This window comes from Myodes glareolus, chromosome 23, assembly GCF_982192425.1.
Source record: "Myodes glareolus chromosome 23, mMyoGla1.1, whole genome shotgun sequence".
In the NCBI taxonomy this organism is placed as follows: Eukaryota; Metazoa; Chordata; class Mammalia; order Rodentia; family Cricetidae; genus Myodes; species Myodes glareolus.
The window spans coordinates 50,608,861-50,626,170 of NC_142048.1; the positions used below are offsets into that span (position 1 = coordinate 50,608,861).

At 44.9% G+C, this 17,310-nt stretch overlaps 1 protein-coding gene across 6 annotated transcripts in view; it reads right to left on the bottom strand.

Moving 5' to 3' along the window:
• Mcph1 (microcephalin 1) overlaps positions 1–16,218 on the bottom strand; it is a 194,206-nt gene extending 177,988 nt beyond the window's left edge. For 3 of the 6 annotated variants that reach the window (XM_087901116.1, XM_087901113.1, XM_087901112.1), the window contains exons 1-3: positions 15,728–16,218; positions 14,131–14,222; positions 8,915–9,033 (exon numbers count right to left, since the gene is read on the bottom strand). In XM_087901116.1, coding sequence (XP_087757242.1) covers positions 8,915–9,033; positions 14,131–14,222; positions 15,728–15,830 — 314 coding nt within the window. In that variant the 5' untranslated portion in view covers positions 15,831–16,218. Of the gene's footprint in view, positions 1–8,914; positions 9,034–14,130; positions 14,223–14,730; positions 15,147–15,280; positions 15,300–15,376; positions 15,436–15,727 lie in introns of those variants that run through there. The other 3 variants (XM_087901114.1, XM_087901115.1, XM_085680686.2) reach the window with 3 other exon arrangements.
• Between the last annotated feature and the right edge of the window lie 1,092 nt (positions 16,219–17,310).

The window sequence follows — 17,310 nt, forward strand, 5'->3', positions numbered from 1 at the left end:
TCTGTCAGGGTATTTCTAGCACAGCAACAGAAAAGAAGCTGAGCTGCTCCCCAAGCCCTGTAATGCTCGAGTCCTTTCCTTACTGTGTGTGTGTGCATGCATACATCCATCTAATTGAATGTTATTTGGTCAGAAAAAGGAAGCAAATAAAAATGACAACATGAAGGACCTTGCTAAGAAGTAACCTCAGGTGCTCCATACAATGTGACTGCATTTATGCACAATGTTCATAACTGGGAAACTATAAAGGCAGAGTTGCTGAGGCTGTAGGTATGGAAAATGATGGCTGAAGGGTAAGGCTTCAAATCAAGGTACAAAATAGTTTAACACTGTGGCAATGGCTGCACAGCTCTGAGTATGTTTAAAAGCAGTGAACTGGATACTTCCACTGCAAATTGTATGGTATGTTAATTAGAATGTATGAGAGACTGCTATATATCCACGCCTAGTCGCTAAATCCCAAGTGTGGGTGAAAGCTCAGAACAAAAGGACACTCACACTGTTGGAGGAACGTGAAACCACGCGGCCACCTTGTTTGGGTCATAAACCACGAGAAATGAAAACACAGAAAGGCACAAACACAAATCTCCATGGCAACTTCATTCATAGTAACCAAAAATGGAAAACTGTTCAAGTTTCTACCACTGGCAAACACTTTGTGGTATGTACATGCAATAGATACTGCTTGGCTAAACAACCGAAGGAAACTATTGCTGCAGAAGGCATGGAGAAATCTCTAAAATATCACATGGCTGAAGGAAGCCAAGCAATGCATGCTAGAAGAGTCCATCTGCCTGAAACCCTACAGCAGGGAAACTAACTTCTGGCTACAGAGTCCAGACAAGAGGCTGCTCTGGGGCGGGGAGCTGTGGAGAAGCAAGTTGACTGCAAAGGGGCAAGTGGTACTTAAGGGGTTATAAAACACCTGTATTTTGAGACAAGGTCTCACATTGTACCTCAGGCTGTTTGGAACTAGTCATATAGCAAAATCAAGCCTTGAAGTCTCAGTGGTCCTCCTGTCTCAGCTTCTCAAGAGCTAGTGTTACAGACATAAGCCACCATACTTGGTTTAAGGCATACATGTACAAAGCTGGTTTTAAGAAACAATCCCATCACCTAAGGCTCCCGAAGCCCACAGCTTCAGAATGGTCCTGACAGAAGAGCAGGGTGTACTGACTCACGCGCACGATTTCAACACTTGGAAGACAGAGGCGAAGACTGCTGCAAGCTGAAGGCCAGCCTGAGCTACAGACACACGGTGAGATGAGAGGGGCTGGAGATGAAAGGGAAAACAGACAGACAAACAAAGGCAGTAAGAGCCGTGGGAGAGCTCAGGAGGGAAGTGATGTCCCTTGGGCACTTCTTCTCTACCCAGCTGAGCTTAATCCTGAGTTCTCACCAGCTTGTTCTCACTCAAGAAAAATGTCAGTAGAAGGAGAGAAACAGTTGGGACTCATGAACATAAGAGAAACTGAAACTACAGACCCTATTAGCACATACAGACTATCCTGGTCACCATAAGGACAAGGTCAGCTACATTGGACATATCTGCACAGCTCTGGTGTGTAAGCACTGTCACCTCCCTTCTGGTTTACAAACTAAGTTTAGCTCACAGACCATCTGCCCAAATTTATAAAATTACTAAATATGTTCTATAGCTAATAGTTTCGGGAAGGCTTGATTCATTATCAGCAAAATTTGTGCCTGGTCTAGGTGACATACTTACAGAAGACATGTCTAATCTAACTTTAGAATAAGCATCTCAAGAACTCACCTATCAGAGTGACAGGATGTACATTCAAGCTCAGATTTGGAATTCGGTCAGTTTCCACATGAAGTGAAACATGATGCCAATATCATAAATCTAGGCAAGGGACTTGCATGTTCACACACGTGCTAAGGTATGAAGCTACTCAGTAAAAACTCACATTGAACTAGGCATGTGAATTAATAGCAGGTGGATCTCTGTGAGTTCAAGGCCAGCATGCTCTACATAGTGAGTTCCAGAACAGCTTGGGATGTAGCCCAAGTGAGACCTTGTTTTGTCAAAAACAAAAACAAGGTTTAGAGAGATGAGTCAGTAGTTAAGTGCATGTAATGTTTCTCCGGTGGACTGGACCTTGATTCCCAGAGCCTGTCAGCTAAGTTACAACCAGCTGTAACTTAACTCGAAGCAGAGCTGATGCCTCTGGCCTCCCTGGGTAACTCACACGCACCTACCCACACAGACCTGTAATTAAAATAATAAAGCCAAACTCCACTAATAATCAAAAGCCTCCCATTTATCTGGCACCCCCTCAATATGATTAACAGAAAATGCTTCCTAGTAGACTTCTAATGGTAACATTAGCACCCCATCTAGTGGCCACAAGGCAGTCCTGACAACACCAGTTGTAGCCAATTCAGAGCTGAGGGAGGCTGCAGCTGCTTCTTTCCTACTCCCTCACCAGGGCCAGGCCTGCTGCTCCTTCACCTCCTCCAAACTTGTTGCCCTTTACCCCCTAAACCAGTCTGTGAGGCACCTAAGTAGCAGAGTATCATTTTCTAACACAAACATATTGCATTAGGATTAGGTATTGGACACATCTCAAAATTCACTTGGCTAGCACCCAGTCCTGGGACACAAGGAAAAACACAGGAAAGTCTGTTTGAAGAGTCTCTGAGCAGAGAAAAACACAGTGGATCTGAACTGGGACCTGAGTTCTGGGTACTAAAAACCAGGCTGTACCCAGTGAGGATCAGAACAAAACAGAGAGGCTGTGCACCAGTCTCCATCTCTCCCCAGGCTGTGGATCCAGACCTGAATCTGCAGGATGTGGGATTATGTTCTTAGAATCTCATTGGAGGAGACTGTAACTGAACGAGAAAATGTAATTATGTAATTGTGCAAAGAAAGGGCATTTGTAGAAATATTAGAGTGTCTGCTAAGTCATGAAGTTTGCCAGGTCCATCTTTCCTCATGTCACATTAGAAACCAAATCACTCTCTTACCTTCTGTAAGCCTAATGTCCCCTATAGCCCACCCTACCTCTTCTAAGAGGAGGCACATGCTAGGGGCAGCCAGCCGAAGAGTCTTCCAGCAGTGTATTTGCTGATCACCACTTCTGTCCCACACGGCTTGGGAAAAGGTCACTACAGGTTTCTCATGCTCTTCTTGCACACCATTATGCTGCCAGCCACACCAACCATAAAGAGTTACTCTTCCACAGGCCTAGGTCCTGGACCTGCAGCAGTCTTAGACCTACTTTAGCAGGCTGACAAAAGCTAATGGATGCATTTCATTTTTTTTTTTTATGTTTTAGTGACTGTTTTAAAATTTTAACTTATGCTCAACTTTCTCCGAAAGACCCAGAGGATGAGAGCCAGGCTGATCATTAATTATTCTGGCTTCATTTTTTGTTTTCTTAGATACAGAATTTTCTTTTCTCCAAAGGAAAGGTCATTTTCATCAGAGACTGTTACAGTCTAAAACCTGGTACTCAACAGACTCCACACTTATGGCTAGTCAGTGAAAAACTGGTAAGCGACTCCAGGCAGTTAAAAGAGAAGCCACACCCGTGATTAAAAGGTCATCTCAGCTCACTTAAAATCAGGAAAAACAAGAATAAAAACAATACTTTTTACTTACAAATGAAGACATATCTTTTTATATTACTAGAAAGAGTGTAAATTAAGGCATTCTTTCCAGGAAAATTTGGCAGCATTTACCACAAATCACAATAAGTAAGTTCCTTTGAGCTAAAAACTCCATTGATGGCATTTAAACCTGCAGAAAGACATGTATCTAGAGAACAGTAGTGTCCAGAGGTTCCATATCACACTGATTCTGGCTGGAAAAGGGAATTAAATAAAAATGTCATATCAGACCAGTTATGCTATTTCCTGCATCTCTAATACAAAGCTCCCCGCCCCCCCCCCCCATTTTTAGTGATTGGGTCTTACACATCGCACAGGGCCTCAAACAGTTCTTCCTGTGTAGCAAAGGATGACCTCGAACTCTGATCCTTCTCCTGCCTCTACACCCTACTCCATAGCTCAAACCCTCGTCTGGGAATGCTGGGATTGTTATAAAACTTGGGGGTTACAACCTGTGTTCGAAACTAGAACTCCATAAGCCAAATAAAAGAGACAACTTAAAAGCAGAAAGCAGGTTTACTCGATGTAAAAACATGTTTTCCTGCTTCACCAAGTATAGAAAAAAAGCAACTGAAACGGGCAAGCTAAGGCAGAAAGAAGAAATGCCCCTGCAGTGAAATGACTCCAGCAGCTGCTGGGAACATTCACCTTTACCCTCCACTAGGAGTCAGCTCACTTTGAGGGACAGACACCCACAAAGTGTCTTAATCTTTTCATGATCACCATTTTTTTGTTTCTCAGTATTAATTTGGCTCTTTTGATTGGTTTATTGAGTTCACATGGCCAGACCTGACTTGGGGCAAAGATTATGACCCCCAGGTAGAATAACAGGATTACATACATGCAACACAGCCCCACTTTATACTGCGCTTGGTGGGGGAGGTCAATCCAGGGTTCTGTGCATGCTAGGCAAACACTCTACCAACTGAGCCACAACCTGTCATATAAAGTATTATTTTATGTAAGAGCATGGGACAAGGTCTGCAGCCACGGCTCAGTGTGAAGGACACATGTTGTTCTTGCAGAGGACCTGGATTCAGTTTCCAGCACCCACAGGGTACCTCACAAACATCCATGGCTCCAGTTTCAGGGGGTCCAATGGTCTCTTCTGACTTCTGTGAGCACTATACACACATTGTGAATCTACACACTCATATACGTAAATACATGTAATAAAAATAAAATTTCGAAAAGTTATTTTTAAAAAGTGGGATAGATCTCTATGTACAAATATGTTAGGATTGCTCCACTATATATTTCTTTGGGATGGCTCAGACTATAAAGACACTTGGCACCAAGAGTGATGATCTGAGTTCCATTCCCAGAACCCACGTGATTGTAAGAGAGCACAGACCCCTACAAGTTGTCCTCTGATTAGTATTTGTGTGCCATGGCATAAGCATACCCACACAAGTACCACCCCCTCCCACACACAAATAAATAAATAGCAATTAAAATGAAGAGAAGATAAGGGTAACTGAGAGTCTGGATATAAATCTATGATATTAACCAATTTTCACCAATGGGTCCAAAAACATCAATCTTTTCAAACAATGGTGTTGGGGCATCTACCTGCCCACATGCAAAACAACACAGGTAGAACCCTCCTTTGCCATTTACATTCACTCAGAGTAGAACACAGACTAAAGACAGCACATAATCCATTAAGACCCCTTAAAAGGAAGCAGAGATACAAATTTGTGTGGTCTGGATTTGGCAATGATTTCCTAAGGATGACAATCAAAGCAGAGGAAACAAAGAAAAACCATCAAAAAAGTTTCTGTGTAAAGGAATACAATTGAAGAAGCGGAGGCTACGTATAAACTAAAACAGGTTTGCAAACAACATGCGTGACAAAGCTCTTACCACCAGAACACACAAATAACCTCACAAGAGAGTTTACAATAGGAAAATATTTACAGGGGCTGGAGAGGTGGCTCAGAGGTTAAGAGCACTGGCTGTTCTTCCAGAGGTCTGAGTTCAATTCCAGCAACCACATAGTGACTTACAACCATCTATAATGAGATATGGTGCCCTCATCTGGTGTGCAGTGTGCAGGCAGGAGGAACATCGTATAAATAATAAATAAAAAAAGAAAATATTTACAATATAACAAATATTTATATATAATTCATATATATATAAAATAAAAATTATTTAAAGAAAATACTTGAGAAAACTGCATTCTTCGGGAATGAGTGAGTATCAACAAGAACAGTACCTATATGTATGTTTGTAAATGGATGAGAGGCTGTCTTACTATATTTAGCATATGGATATAGGCAACTGTTCAATGAAAAAATGATACGTGATGTTGTGAAAGACTGGGTGCACATAGATGTAAAACATACAACAGTAATGTAAAAGTGGGCAGAATCATTAGGCACATGAAATGACCTGAGTTCAGTAGTTTATGGTTGAACAGTCTTATTTGAAGCCTGAAATTACTTTCCTTTTTTTAAAATTTTGAGATAGTATTAACTTAGGTAAACATTCCACCTAGTGCCTAAAACTGGGCTTTTAAACTTTGCAGATTTTAATATTCGAGATGATCATCCAATAAATCGATGCAAATATCCCCAAATCTGAGAACACTTCTTGCCTCAAGCATTTTGAATATGGGATAATTATTTGTGTGTGAAGTTCAGGGCATAGGTAGAAATATCAACATTACACTTTCTGACCTATTTTGCTGTAACCCCAAAACTGGTCTAGAACAAATGTATGTATAATAATTTGAAATCTACGTGATTACTGTCCCAGTGCCTGTCACACAGCTTCTACCCTCTAAATTCCTGAATATTATTCTTTTATTGTTTATAATAGTCAGTTAAGTTTCTAATGACTGGTTTTATGGTGGGAACCTGGCTAGCCTGGAAGGACCAATTGAGAATTTGAGGCTAAAACCTCTACGCTACTCACATACCTCCAAAAATGGGAACAGTGGCCGGGCGGTAGTGGTGCACGCCTTTAATCCCAGCACTCAGGAGGCAGAGGCAGGGGGATTTCTGTGAGTTCGAGGCCAGCCTGGTCTACAAGAGCTAGTTCCAGGAAGCCTCCAAAGTTGCAGAAAAACCCTGTCTCAAACCTCCCCCTCAAAAAAAGTTTAAAAAAATGGGAACAGTAAAGATTCAGTCCTATACAAGCCAGCAAGGGTGTTGGATGAGCTTTCAGGTATTCTAATATACAGAGAAGGTGGCACCCTCTAAGAGGGTATGGGGGCTTCAGGCACAAGAACCCTGTGTGCATCTCTTCTACTTGGTAGTTCCTGAGAAGCACCCTTTGTAACAAACTGGTGACCTGAGGAGAGCAGCCTGACAGACCAGGGAGGTGAGGAGAGCCCTGACAGACCAGGGAGGTGAGGAGAGCCCTGACAGAGACCAGGGGAGGTGAGGAGAGCCCTGACAGACCAGGGGAGGTGAGGAGAGCCCTGACAGACCAGGGGAGGTGAGGAGAGCCCTTACAGACCAGGGGAGGTGAGGAGAGTCCTGACAGACCAGGGGAGGTGAGAAGAGCCCTGACAGACAGGGAGGTGAGGAGAGCCCTGACAGACAGGGAGGTGAGGAGAGCCCTGACAGACCAGGGAGGTGAGGAGAGTCCTGACAGACCAGGGAGGTGAGGAGAGTCCTGACAGACCAGGGAGGTCAGGGGAGTCCTTACAGATGCATCCAGGAAAGATGCAAGAGTTCTTCCTTGAATAATGTGAGCTATTAGAACAAACCATCAACTCAAGAAGGGAGTAATGGAAACCCTGTTCATAGCTGGTGGGACAGAAGTGGCGAAGGCCTGAACTTATGACTGCCATCTCAAGTCAGTGCAGACCTGAAGGACTGAGTCCCTACCTTGTGCGATCTGACCCCAAGTCCAGGTAGAGTGTCATAACTGAGCTGTTGGACATCCAGCTTGTTCTAAGTGAACTTGTAACTAACTTACTTGCCCGGTAAAGGAAAGACCCCACACATCTGAGGTCAGAAGTATTGTGGGTACAGATAGTTCATTGTGTTTTCCCAAATAAAAGGTCCATTCGTTTCTGGAAACTAAGCAGCATGGCCACTCAACACTCCACTCTTCAGTGTCCTTCCCCCATTCCTCTCAGCCTGATGTCCAGACCCAGACACATCCAACTTTTTTCCTCCTCCTTCTGCTTACTCAGGCTCATGTTTAGTACACAGCTTTAATTAACAGCCCCAGTACAGGAAACTCCCCATTTTAGTTGCCTTGTTCACCCACTCACCCGTCACCTCTGCAGTAAGGTCTAGTAGGTATCTGACATCTGATTCTACACATCTCGATAGCTACTAGCCCCAGTTCTCTAGAGCCTCTGCAATCTCAGCCAATGCCATCTTTTTGGTTCCGCAGAGTCCGACTACATCAGGCAATGAACAGTCGTCCTCAGCAATCCCACATGTGTACACAGAGAGCCTTACACACACAAACGCACTAGTTACTTGTTGTTGTTGTTGCTTTTAAATCCTGAACTGGTCAGTCCTCACTACCACACTGCTTACTGTCCTGGTCTGATCTGAACTTTCAATGGCTCCTCATCACTGTCAGCTTCCACTAACCTCAGTCTCAAAGCACAATTCCATGTCACCCCCACAAGAGCCTCCACACTGGGCACCTGACTTACTGACTTCAGCTCCCACCTAAACTTCCCTTTGATGGCTGGATTGTCATTAAACTCCACACAATTGTATTCCTAACAAAACGGCAAAGGGACTGCATTTGGAGACAGGATATTTAAAGAAGTATCTGAGGTAAGGAAAGTCATTGCTGAAGGCCTAACCCAATGTGACTGATAACCTTCTAAGAGAAAATGAGGACAGAAACATAAACAGAGGGAATGTCATGTGAACGTAGGAAGGGGATGGCCACATACGGGCCAAGAACATCTCAAAAGAAATAAGTCGCAGACACCTGAGGTCTACAGCTTCCTGGTGAAAAGATGAACTCTAGCCATGAAGGTCTGTGTCAACAGCCACATTAGGTAACAACACACTGTGCTCGGTCACACTCCATATCTCCTGCACAGCCAAGGCACACCACTGCCTTAGGCCTTCACACATACCTTCCCTCTACATAGAATCAGCATTTCACCCATTTTTCAGCTGCAGAAGCTGAGGCTTAATTAAAGATATTAAGGCACTTGCCTCCATAGAAGGTTGAGAAAAGATGAAAACCAAATATTACCAAATTCTATGACCTAGGCAAAGCACTAAAAGGAGAATTTTACCAATCTTCGAAAACTACAGGAGAAAAATAGAGGTCAACTACTTACTTTTCAACCCAGAGGACGGAAACCAGCTTTGCCCCTATTTTCTGGGCTTTGTCCCAGGTGCTTTGATATCCATCTTTGAAGATGACATGGGTCACTTGCTTGTTGAAAGTTTTTGAAACCTGTGGACAAAATTCAAAAATCAAATTCTCATTGCCCTCTTTTCCTAATTTCTTAAATAAAATGATTAAAAAGAGCACTGTTCAAAATTTGTCAAAATGAAATGATCAAAATCCTTACCCCAGAATTTCACTTCTCAGAATACACCAGAAAAAATACTGCAGTTAATGTAGAATGATGCTTTTGTATGGCATGATGGTACACAGCTTTAATTCCAGCACCCAGCACTCAGGAGGCAGAAGCTGGAGGATCTCTGAGTTGAAGGTCAGTCTGGCCCACATAGAGAGTTCAAGGACAGCTGGAGTTCCAAAGTGAGACCTTGTCTCAACCTCTCCCCACCAAAATACATCTGCTGCAGTCAGAATGAAGATGAGCACTCAGGTCACCCTTACCCCCCAGTAAACCTCTGCTTGTGTCACCCTTGCCCCACAATAAAGCTCTGACTCATGGCACTCTTATTCCCACAATAAAGCTTCCAAGCACAGAACAGAGTAGGAAGTCTTCAAGGATAAAGAGAAGGGGACAGGACAAACCAGAAGACCCCAAGGATAAAGGAACAGGAAAAGAGAAGTGGACAGGAGGAGGCACCACCTATTTACAGCTGGAAAGACTGGGAGACACAACAAGGATCCTTCAAAACCCTCTTCATCCTTTACCTCCACATGAGTTGTGGCTTATGTGCACATAGATAGGCACAGGCGCCTTAAATGTCTTTTAAACTTTCCATATTGGGCTATGGGCATAGTTGGTAGAGTACTTGACTGGACACACAAAAAACTGGGTTCTATCCTCCCATCACTTTAAAAAACTAGATATCGGAGAAAACACCTGTAACCCTGGTGTTCTGGTGGAGACAGGAGAACCATACAGTCAAGGCCATCTTCTGCTACACAGCCTGAGTACCTAAGACCCTTTCACAACAAGTAAGTAAGTAAATAAATAAATAAATAAATGGAAATCCCTCTACATTAAAGAGAAACAGTATAATTTGGAGGAAACAAACAGCAAGGAGAATACATATCTGATTAAGTTAAAATCAGTATCTTGAGAAGATGCAATATTTTGTGATAAAATCAGATATTTCAAAGGGGCCAAGACCTGAAGAGTTACTAAAATTTAAGAATGGGGAAAAAATTCCATAGAAACTGTAGACAGCCGAGTAAAGAAAACCTCCCCAGCAACAGAGCACACAGGAAATAGACAACAGGGAAAGGCAGGGTCAAAAGAAGCACAGCTCATGACCCTGCAGCCAGGTTATGGGGCTAAAACAAACAAATAGGGGAGACGAAGCAGAAATCATATCCATTCTAGCTGAGGTTACTAACTATTGCTGCTGGAAACAAAGAGCCATGACCAGAGCAGCTTGGAGAGGAAAGGGTTTGTCTTTCTCTCCCTCCCCCCATAGACAGGGTTTCTCTGTGTAGCCCTGGCTGTTCTGGAACTCACTCTATAGACCAGGCTAACCTTGACCTCAGAGATGTGCCTGCTTCTGCCTCTCGAGCACTGGGATTAAAGGCATGCACCACCACTGCCCAACTGGTTTGTCTTACGGTTCATCACTATTCATCACTGAAGGAAGTCAGGACAGGAACTAAAACAGAGCAGGAACCTGGAGGCAGGCACTGATGCAGAGACCACAGTGGAGTGCTGCTTACGGGTTTACTCCCCCTGGCTTGCTCAGCCTGTTTTCTTATATAACCCAGGACTACCAGCCCAGAGTGACACCTTTCACAGTGACTGGGTCCTCCTCCATCCATCACTAATTAAGAAAATACCCTACAGGCCTACCTACAGTCTGATCTTATGGGGGCATTTTCTAACTGAGGTTCCCTCCTGTCAGATGACTTTAAATTCTGTTAAGCTGATATAAAATGATGGAATTAAAAGAATATCTAGAATAAAGACAAATGTTGAAAGGTGGAAATGGGTGAGAAGATGGAGACAAGACCAACTGCAAACAACAAGAAATTACAACTATATCAGACACTACCAATAGCAATCTGAAGTCAGAAAAAAATGTAGAAGCCAGGCATGGTGGCACTTCAGGGACTGAGGTAGGAGAATCTTCACTATGAGGTTGAGGATTGTAACACAGTGAGATTTTGTGTCGAAAAGGTAATGAAAATATTCCTTCAAGGGAAAAGAGGGCAAGCTAACATTTTACAATCAGCTAAAATATTAATCAAGTAGATTCATAAAAATATGCTTTTTGGAACTGGGGAGATGGCTCAGCAAGTGAAGTGACTGCTTTGCAAACATTGATGTCCTCAGTTTGTGTTGTGGAATGTTATTTTAAGATGTGTTACATTTATTTAGACTGTGGAACATTTGTGATACAAAGATGTGTTGCATTTGTTTAACTCTGTGAAGCTGTGATACTTTGCCTGTCTAAAATACTGATAGCTGGACAGCCGGAAAGGATAGGCAGGGCTGGCAGGCAGAGAAATCTGGAAAAAAGAGAAGGGACAAGAAGAGGAGGACATCAGAGGCCACCCAGCTACACAGCAAGCCACAAGTAAGAGGTAAAGAAAGGTATACAGAACAGGGTGGATAAAAGCCCAGAGGCAAGAGGTATAGATGGGATAATTTAAGAAAGCTAGCAAGAAACAAACCAAGCTAAGGCCAAACATTCATAAGTAGTAATAAGCCTCCATGTGTATTTTTATTTGGGAGCTGGGGGGTGGGCCCCCAAAAGAGTAAAAGAGCTAAAAACACAAATAAAAACAAAACCAAAAACCAACTACAAGTTTGATTCCCTGAACCTGTGTAAAAAGTCAGACATGGTGGTAGATGCTTGTAATCCCAGCACTGGGGAGGCTTGAGCCTATGGTCTTCAGCATGCCAGGCAGATTTTCTGCTACTAAATTTTATACCTAGATGAACAACCCTTTCTTATTTTATTTTTTTAAATTGTGATACAGGATCTGATAAGGTACCTTCAACTTGGCTATCTGCCTCATTCTCTCAAGTAGCTGGGCCAGGCTCATGGGTATGTATGCATAGATAGGGTTTTGTCTGTAGGTTCAGGCATCTTGGGGGTCTTGGATTTTTATCTTCCCGAGAAAGTGCTGTACACTGGAAATATGAAAGCAGATTAAAAAAGGAAGAGATTAAGAACAAAACATCTGGGGTCTGGTGACCTGGTTCAGTGGGTAAAGGGAAGCACTGGTACCACCAACCCTGATGACATATGGGTGTTCCCCAGGCCCTGGGGTAGGCAACAGCCTCAAGTTGTCTTCTGACCACACGTATGCCATGTGCTCTTTCCTTCACCCATACACTGAAAATCTCTTTTAAATGATTGCCTTTCCAAAACAGAAGACACTGGGGACCTAGCTCAGCGATAGTATACTAGTTATGCGTGAGGTCAAGAGTTCTACCCCAGCACAAAAGGAACATAACACAAAGGACAGCTGGCTGCTCTTGGGTTTCATCACAAATTTCACAGCCCTATATAGTAGGAGTTTTAACAGCGCACAGCTGTTCCTTTTGTGCACAGCCATTCTCAAGGCAGCCAGAAAGAGCCCAGCCCACTCCCTAGGGACACTCTCTCCCAGGCTTTCACGTTAGCAGACAATAAGCAGCACCTATGAGCCTTACACCGGAGGAGCAGCTGCTAAAATCCCACACCCTGCGCTGGGCTGCCACAGACTGCATCTGGACAGAGGCACGAACCAGAATTCACACACTGACTCCTAAAGAGGGACTCCTCTTGGTACTCCACGTGCCAGTGTAACAAAACGGGCTGGGCCTCTTCAGTGAAAAACAGGTTGACCCTCCTTCCACACAGAAAGTCCCTGGTTTATCATGGTTTACTCTGAGGTGGTAGGAAAGTGATGTACTGTCAGTAGGCATGGTATGCTGTTAATCTGGCTATGAACTGTAGGATATGCATCATATCTCATGATGCAAACAATAACAATTTTCAGTCAGTCCCAAGAGTCACTGCGCCACACACACTGCTAAGCTATGACGCTCTGTGATTACATACATTTTCAATGTACAGATTTTCTTTTTATACAATGGTTATATTGGCTTTAACTCCATTGCAGGTGGCGGTGCATCTGTGCAGACTACTCTAAGCCTTTGACCTTACTTCACATGGATTAGTGTGGCTAAGCAAGGCAGGTACTGCTCTAACACCAATGCTTACTCTGTCTTGAGTTATCCTGCCACCCACTTTATCCACTTCACCCAGCCTGAGGACCAATAAATAAGTAAGCACACTAGAGCAGTCTCTGTTCACTGTCTCCGTTTCCTCCTAAGTCAGGATTCCTTCTCACCTGGAACCCCTTTACCCCTATAATGGGGAAGTAAACTAAGACAATCACCTCGCAATTTTCAAACCTCAAGTATATCTTACCTTTTTCTTGAGGCTCTGTTGTTCTGAATCCCCACCTTTTTGTTGTTGTTTTTAAACAATGTTTCTCTGTGTAGCTCTGGCTGTTCTGGACCTTACTGTGTAGACCAGGCTGGCCAGAGACCCTCCTGAGTGCTGTGATTAAAGGAGTGCATGACCACTGTCTGGCCAAATCCCCCTCTTTTAAATTCTTCCATACTTTCTTCCACATTCTCTTGATATATTTTTCCTCTCTCTCTCTTGTTCCTGGGTTGGTGGTCAGGCCATCACTGGTCCTTAAATATTCAAAAAGCCACCTCCTTGAGCACTAGTCATGCTAACTAGAATCTGTGTAAGGCCGGTATTCTCTCCTGACCCTGGAGATCTTGACCACCCACCATGTGACGGCCTCAAGCTTCAGAAATGGGTAGTCAAATGCTTAGGAGATGTTTCCAGTACACCTAAGGACACGGTTCCCTTAGGAACCTGCTTATTCTCCTGTATCTTTAGTCTTTTGACTCCAAATACCAGTCCTTACAGAACCAATGACAGGTCCATGCTTCTTCCCAGATTCCTCCTCATATAACACCTCCAAGAACATCTGCGCTGTAAGCAACTACTGCCCAACTCCTGTTTGGAGTCGTCGTTTTGGCTCTCACCGCTCACCTACTGCCATGTCCTTCATGTCCTAAGGAATAGCTCCCCTAACAAGAAAATGCCAGCCAGCGGGCTATCAATCATTCTGATATTAATTTCTTACCTTTGCCCCCATATTCTCAAGCTGTTTTGTAAATGTCTTTGAGTAATTCTCTGTCCCGTTGGAAGACCATACTTCAACATAGGCCACAATATCTGAAAATAAGCCAGACATTAGCAGGAAATACACACTGAGAATTGCAATACCTCCCCCCTGCCCTGCTCGACAGGTTTTTCTCTTGCTCTATTTATGTTAGAAAATGAAAATTTCTATTAGAAATCTATTCCAACTATTATCACTGCTACTTTCATGGTATTTAAAGTCTTCCTAATCTGGGTTTAATTATCCTGAATTATGCTTTCTGTAAAGAAACTAATTAACGGCTCCCGGCTTTCTGGACCAGCCTATCTTTCAGTCTCAAGGCTATAGCATAGGCAGGAGGTTAACAAGCCAATATAGCCTTGTTCTAATAAAACTTTGCTTATGTAGCTGGGCATACCAGCACATGTCTGTAATCTTAGCATTTAGAGATTAAGCAAGAGGATCAGGAGTTCTAGGCCAGCCTCAGCTATGCAGCAAGCTCGAGACCAGCTTGTACTACAGGAGACCTTGTCTAAAAAAAAAGTATTATGGAGATGGAAAATAGATTCATATGATTCTCACCTGCTATTCTTCATTTTTTTTTCACATCTAACATGTGAAGAAGGGCTGCAGATGTAGCACAGCTGGTAGACTTGTTTATCTAGCATGCACTGGGTCCTGGGTTTTAAGCCTATTCCAACAAAAACAAGGCCTGGAAGCCCACACCTATATCTCCGCTCCAGGGAGGAGGATCAGAAATTCAAGGTCCGTCTCGGCTACCTAAGAAGTACTAGGCTAGCATGGGTTAGAGACTCTCTCCAAACACAATTTCCCACCCGGAGGAGTCCCACGGCTAAGTAACTGTGAGCAAAGAAAAAGGAAGACCTGGTTCTGTTACAAAACACTCTACTAGTATTAGAAAAACAGTTACCCCTGGTTACAGAATTGTACAAACAGCTGGCCTGTTCTTTCGGCTCTCCCACTCCAAGTTCCATCACACCAATCTCTTTCCTAAAAGTCAAACTCTACAATCATCAGCACACGCCAGCCCTCAGCTTGAGGAGTCATGCCTGGGAACAGATTGGGGGGGGGGGCTCAACCGTGAGGACCTACTATGCCTTGATCTCCTTACTAGTAAAAGGAACGGAGTTGTTGGCACGAGAAAAATAGGACCGTTCCACAGGTGTCAGCTGAGTAGGACCCACCGAGAGGCCACTCCCATTATTACCAAGCCAATACTTTTCCTGACCCCGCAAGGGCCCAGGCTCTCAGAGAGCTAAGATGGGACCCGATCTTCCTGCCAACTGTCAACGGCTCAGGACGCACGGGGGGTGAGTGTGGGGGGGGGATTGTACACACAGGTACCATGGCAGGGACTCCGAGGGAGGTGAAGCGCATATGGTGAAAACCGGAGGGGTTGTCCACACAGGTGGTCGCGACCCTGGGTGAGCACACTCCGTGGTGTGAGGATACCAGGATGTGAGACACCCCAGTCTGAGTGGACCCTGGTGGCCCAGCAAGTGTTTCCAAAGAAAACTTGGTCACGCAAACCTCCACCCAAATGCGCGTGTCTCCTCACCTTTCAGGAAGGAACCCCCAGCGCCTCCCGAGGCCTCCATGACCCGACTAGGCAGGCGGGTGGGACCGAGCGTGCCCGGGCAGGAAGGCAGAGAGGTGCGCATGCGCAGGCCGAGCCCCCCGAGGCTCGGCGGCTCAGCACCCTACGTTTGTGGAAGAGGCTCCGGCTTCCTCTCTTCCCTCTCCTTTGCTCCAGGCTCCGCGGCACACGGCCGCAAAGCCCTGATCCCTCCGGGAGGCCCGGAGGCTACCCGGGGGCCCGGCGACTGGGGCCCGCCGCTTCGGGGCGCTCGCTAGTCAGCGCCGCGTCGCTTCCCCGGGCTGGGCCCGCGTCCTCCTCCTCCACGGAGCGTCCGGTGGCCCGGTAGGGCGACCCTGCGCTCTCAGCCCCCCAGACCCACTCCGGAGTGGAATGGAGTCTCTGCGTGTGCCCGGGTCTTCAAACCTCCCGCCAAGGGGCCGCCGAGCCGAGCCGCTTCCCAGACGGGCCCGCCTCCCCGCGCAAGGGCTGCCGGGAAGGGAGGGGGCCGGCCGGCCAGGTCCAGATGGTCCTGCGCGGGACTGGAAGCGCATTGTGTGGTTAGACGGGGTTTTCTTTTCTCTTTTATTTCTTTTTGACATTTGTGTTGCATGTATGAGTACTTTGCGTGAGCGGACGTATGTGCACCACGTGCGTGCCTGGTGCCGGGGGAAGTCGGGGGAGGGCGTCAGATCCCCTGGAGCAGGTTAACACGTGGTTATGAGCTACCACGTGGGTGCCAGGGACCGTATCCGTGTCCTCTACCAGAGCTAATGTCTTTAACCACTGAGCCATCTCTATAGCCCCTGGTTGTTTTTTTGTTTGTTTGTTTGTTCGTTTTTGGGTTTTTTTTGGGGGGGGGGCTTTTTGAGAGAGCGTCTTATTTTCTAGCCCATAACTCTCAGCGGTCTTTACTGCCTCAACCTCTCCGAGTGCCATCTCACCCAGTCCTGCACCTTAATTTATTAAAAGACGAGACAAATGTATATAATATGTCTTTACCTGTAGTTCAGTTACCCCCTTGTTCCATCATAAAGACCATAATCTTTTCACAAGCTTAATAAAAACACAGCACCAAAGATCAGAGGGATTCATAACCTAGAATTTAGGAGTAAGCTTTGAGATTAGATAGGAGTTTGAGAAGTTTTTTTTTTTTTTGATCCATAACTGGCTGAGAGACTGATGACTTACTAGGTTGTGTCCCTTTCCTGTTTGGGATATGAGAATGCCCTCTGCCAAATTTTGTTAGCCTTCTGAAGGTTCTCAACCTTCCTATTTCATTTTATTGGTTTTTTCAAGACAGTGTTTCTCACCCTGGCTGTCCTCCAACTCCCAGAGACCGCCCTGCCTCTGCCTCCGGAGTGCTGGGATTAAAGGTGTGTGCCATCACCGCCCAGCCTGGCCTCAACCTTCCTGATGCTGTGACTGTTTAATAACTGCCTCATGTTGTGGTGACCCCCCCCAACACCATAAAATTATTTTCATTGCTATTTCATAGCTGTAATTTTGCTACTGTTATGAATTGTAATGTAAAGATCTGTTTCCTGATGGTCTTAGGTGACCCC